At 44.5% G+C, this 1,927-nt stretch overlaps 1 protein-coding gene across 1 annotated transcript in view; it reads left to right on the top strand.

Moving 5' to 3' along the window:
- The first annotated feature begins 652 nt into the window (after positions 1-652).
- LPCAT2 (lysophosphatidylcholine acyltransferase 2) overlaps positions 653-1,927 on the top strand; it is a 32,111-nt gene continuing 30,836 nt past the window's right edge. The window contains exon 1 of the mRNA XM_009997469.1: positions 653-759. Coding sequence (XP_009995771.1) covers positions 653-759 — 107 coding nt within the window. The remainder of the gene's footprint in view (positions 760-1,927) is intronic.

Genomic DNA, 1,927 nt, shown 5'->3' with positions numbered 1-1,927 from the left:
AGAATTACAAGGGATTGCACCATCTCACATGTTCTGAACATTGAAACTTTTGTTGCTGTGTTTGTGTTTTGGTGCCTGCTATGTTATGCTTTTTTGGTGGTGTTATGGCTAGTCAGCCTTAGAAGAGTAAAATATTTACAATCATTATCATTGTTTGTAACAAACTTGCAAGTCACAAGAAACATTCTTCTACATAATAAAAACAAAATGTCTGTAAAGCCAAATATTTAAGTATTTCTCAGTTCTAGGGGTAAGATCTTTCTCACCATTTGGTAAAGGACAAATACAGTGTTTCTTAGAACTCTGTATTGTAAATGACAAGTAAGTGTTCCAAAATCGATCTAAATGTTATCATGTATCACAGTGTGAGTCACAAGGTGAGGCCAGTGACAAAAAACCAGACACTATGTAGGGATATATAAATACTACGTGTAAGACAAATTAATCCTTCCTGCCCACTCAGAGGCACTGGTCAGTTCTGTGGAGTAGTATTTCTAGTTTGGGTACTTCAAGAAGGTGTGGACTCACTGGAGAAAAACCAGAGGAAAGCATTATCAGATATCCAGAAACTATCACCCGGGAGAGTACACCTGAAAACACCAGGTTGCGTAGCCTTAGTGAAGGCTTGAGAGAATCATAACACTACACAAGCATGCAAAAAGTAGCTGCAAGGACGAAAGCAAACAGTTCTCATGTCAAGAATGGATATAAATTGCAATTGGAAAGACTCTGCTCAGATACAGAAAAAATCCTTTCAAGGTACTACCCAAGAAGTGCTGGAACGGACCAGCTAGGGAAATCATGGGGTTTTTAAAAAAAGCTTGTACAGTCATCTGTCAAGAATTATGGAGGCAGAATTGATCTTTCTCCTCTGGAGTTCTGCCCAGCCTTACTCTCAGTGGCAGTTGGGCTGATCTGGTTCATATGCAGCTCTCGGGCTTTGCAGAGCACAGTGCTGGTTGCCAGGACTGGCAATCACACGGAGACCTTGGACAGCGGCCAAGGGAAATCCCTGCTCTCGTCAAGATTCCATTATGCTCCTGTTAGCCCCAGTATATAATTATGATTAATCCGTAAGCACCTGCAGTTACAAAACATAAATACTAATTTTATAATAATTAAGTTTTATGAATTCTGATTATATCTTTGTGGAAGCAGTCACGTCAAACTAGAGTATGATACATACTTTTGTTACATCAATACAAACAGTCCAGCAACATAATGTTGTAATAGAAAGTACCGGTATTTTTGTGAGAAGGACAGATGTCAGAAATGGGAAAGCACCCTAACAAAACACCTGAACCGATGTCATGTCAGAGGCCAGAAGCCAGCAGTCTGGTCACCCCCATCATTGTAGCAGATTACTGTGAGAACTTAAATCATGCTTCCTAAATATGGTCAGGAAACGGCTGAAATTTCTTTTTATGTTGAAACCAGAAGCAGCAGCATTGCCGTTTGAAGGTGCAAGAGTGGCAGAAAGCGCTGGAGAAGGGAGTGTTTTAGAGCAGCCCCGAGCCTGGCCCGGGCCTGCCCGTCTGAGGCGGCCCTGGGGCAGCGGCTGCCCGGGCAGAGCAACTCGTGGCACATCCCTACAGCTCAGATGTGAACCCAGCACGGAAAGTAAGGCTGCAGAGGATCTCTAGACCTCACCTACTCGAGACCAGATCTCCTGATCAGCCTTCTGCTATGGTGGAAATGCAAACTTCTCCTAGAAACTACTTCAGTTGTATGTCATGACTGCCTTGGCCTCTTCTCTCTCAGGAAACAGGCCGCGTTGATCCTAAGCAGCCAGGGCTCATCAACAACGCAACTGCAGTATCACACAGCAAAAACCGCCTCGGCGGCCGGCGCTGTAGTATTTACAGGAGGAACGCATGACCGCGGTCAAGGCGGAGCAGCCGCGGAGCGGGAGGGAAGGGCGGGCAGG

The sequence above is a fragment of the Chaetura pelagica genome, unplaced genomic scaffold (genome assembly GCF_000747805.2).
Source record: "Chaetura pelagica isolate M959 unplaced genomic scaffold, ChaPel_1.0 scaffold425, whole genome shotgun sequence".
Classification (NCBI taxonomy): domain Eukaryota; kingdom Metazoa; phylum Chordata; class Aves; order Apodiformes; family Apodidae; genus Chaetura; species Chaetura pelagica.
The sequence above is the reverse complement of the archived record's forward strand: the minus strand, read 5'-3'. Positions and strand labels throughout refer to the sequence as shown.